This window comes from Seriola lalandi, unplaced genomic scaffold, assembly GCF_002814215.2.
Source record: "Seriola lalandi dorsalis isolate HSWRI2012SDOR001 ecotype SW California unplaced genomic scaffold, Sedor1 jcf7180001973542, whole genome shotgun sequence".
Lineage (NCBI taxonomy): Eukaryota > Metazoa > Chordata > Actinopteri > Carangiformes > Carangidae > Seriola > Seriola lalandi.
In genome coordinates, this window is record NW_019444208.1 from 1 (window position 1) to 2,732 (window position 2,732).

Sequence of the window (2,732 nt, forward strand, 5' to 3'; positions counted from 1 at the left end):
GAAGACACAAAGGGCATACCAACATATTCTACTGTTTCTGTAAGAGTTCACACTCAACTGGATGACAACAGAACATGAAAGCTATTCTTTTACTATCTCTCTGCTTAACAACATCATCACACAAACCTTGTCGATGAATCATGCCACCATGCATGATGCGGGCCACAATACAGTGGTTGAGGTCATTCATTTTCAGGGTGATGCCCTAGAAGAGACAGGCAGAGGGAAAACTTACAACATGTAACAATGCCACAACACACTTCAAATGGATATAACCTTATTTCATTGTAAGAGCTGTGCAGAGTTACAAACAGTCCATGCTTTTATCAGAGAGGATTGGACACCAGGCAAAATCTCCAGTCTATAACAATATTTCTCATATAGGAAAAAGGACTGATTCTCACCAAGGTGCAAATCCTGTCCTGAAACATGCACCAGCCCCCAGGAAATAAAACAGTTGTGATTAATTCACACGTTGCTGAGAAATTTCCTCAGAGTCCCAGCTCTGCAGCCATGTAAACTCTAAGCTGCTAGCCACAAACTCCACCAGAGCTGAATCAGTCACCGTGATAACAGGACGTTCCAGCTACAGCACAACTCATAGTAGGCCAGTCTTGACTGGGTTAATGTCAAAATATTTAATCTCATTCATAGACATTGTATCATTAGCTGTTTAGCCATGACATAGAGACCAGGAAGTCACAGCTTCTGATATGAGAAGACTGGTGCCCCATTTCAACAAGCGTGAATTCTAAATTATGGCATTAACACTACAATAAATACATAAACAACACATAACTGATTGTTTGCATATGAAGCAGGGAAGTGAGATCCAAGTGCTCACTCTACATTCATGATCAGATCACTGAAGACACCAGCTCTGAAAAGGATCTATGTGCAAAAGGAATGCTACCTCTCTCGCACACACACAATAACTTCAGTCTAGATCCTATAGTACCTTGTGAAGGTGAAACATACTTGTACACAGCACATAACTGACATTTGGCAGCAGAATTTGTCTACGCACCATGGGCTCATCAGTGTTCTTCTGAAACTGGACCAGGCGAACCCTGGTAACATTCTCCAGGTCCATGTCTCCGTTGGTGCTGTCCGGGGAGTCTCCGTTAAGGTACGGTGAGGTGGGTGGAGGGGTCACCCTCAACGCCTCATCACTGTAGACCTCATGGGCCACCACATCATGGGTCTGCAGCAGAGCCTGGATGTACACAGACAGACAAATATTAAGACTCTCAGGACCCACCAGAACATATCCTATGTCTACAATATATTTTTCACCCCAAAAATCTAAGCCACTTACATGACCATAGTCCCCACCTACAACCATAACCATGTCCTCTCTACTTCTCCCACCAATTCCCCTCCACAACATAGACTACAAGAAAGAAAAAAAAACCCACAAAAGACTAGCAGGGTTTGGGAGACAAGCTCCCACCACCTGGCAGTCAACCTTCTCCCAAGGGTGTGGAGAATGGCCACTGTGAGGAGCAGCCCAACTCAAAACCATCCCATCACCACACCGTTACAAACTAACTAAGCAAACAGCTTCTCCCACCGACCGATGCTCCCAAATAATCTCATGTATATAAAACTGATACTGTACATATTACGGGACCCCAGTGAAGAAGGGAGGGCCGGGGATAGTGCAGTTTACACTGATCCTCCTCTTTGGCCACTAATCCTGTAACTGGCACACTGTGTGGTTTTACTACAAACACGTCTGCATTTGCCAAAAAATCACATCTGCTTATCAGAGTGACACCACATAGAGCGACAATACATCACAACAGCCAGCCAGTTCTGCCAGCAGCACAGTTAAAGTGTGTGGCAGGATGAAGTCAGAGCAGGACAGCCTAATTGGATTGAAGCAAACCTAGGGTGTGACTGGGCCATTTTATGACAGTTAATCAAAAAAGTACAGCTACAAAACAGGCATCCCACACAAAAAGTTTCTCACTGAACTAATTGCCATTATACCATTTTATCCACAAACTGGCTACACTCTTTTAGGGAAAGCAATTACAGACCCCAAAAATGTACCATACCTCTCCACGAAATCCACCTCACTTTGCAGTTTAAACATCCATCCTGACAAACATCGACAGTCGCCACTGAATTCCTTCAGCACATTCCTCCTACAGCTCCAACTCTCTGTGTCTTTCCCTGCCGGAGGGCTCGCCAAGCTCAGGTGCTAAGCAGCTTTGTGGCCAAGGGAGTTATGTGGATTGTCAAAACACCCTACTTCTGACTAGGTTGTAATCTCTCACACACACGCACTGACAAAGCAACCTGAGCCAGTGACTAAGTGTGTGTATGCACGCGCACACTGGCTTCAGTAACATCACACCATGAAGTGCGGCTGTGTGAGGATCCTCCTGAGCTCCTTGGCCTCCATGTTCTCTGGGTAACAGGAGATGGTTTCCAGTACCTGGTGAGGAGAAATAACAAGAAAGAGGTATGAATCTCAGGCACACACATAATACCTAACAGACTAAAAAATATGTCACTGAACATCACTTTACTGGTCCGAGAACTACGCTGGCAGCAAATTCCTCACCTCTTTGGCTCTCTGCACACCATCACTAGGGGGATTTCTGATCTGAGGAGACGACCTGGTGTTGATTTTGTCATAAAGCTGAAACAACAGGTAAATAAATATAATTCAAATACACATAATGACCCGAGCCTCGATTCATTATGACACCTACTCACAT

The 2,732-nt window shown here is 44.7% G+C and overlaps 1 protein-coding gene across 1 annotated transcript; it reads right to left on the bottom strand.

The window, feature by feature from the left end:
- Nucleotides 1-51: 51 nt before the first annotated feature.
- Nucleotides 52-2,677, bottom strand: LOC111652337 (peripheral plasma membrane protein CASK-like; the record flags this gene model as incomplete). Its single annotated transcript, XM_023402584.2, has 4 exons — nt 2,576-2,677; nt 2,366-2,446; nt 1,028-1,216; nt 52-205 (listed from the first exon to the last, which is right to left on the bottom strand). Coding segments are annotated over exons 2-4 (391 nt in total), but the record flags the coding sequence as incomplete, so codon positions are not given.
- Nucleotides 2,678-2,732: the final 55 nt, after the last annotated feature.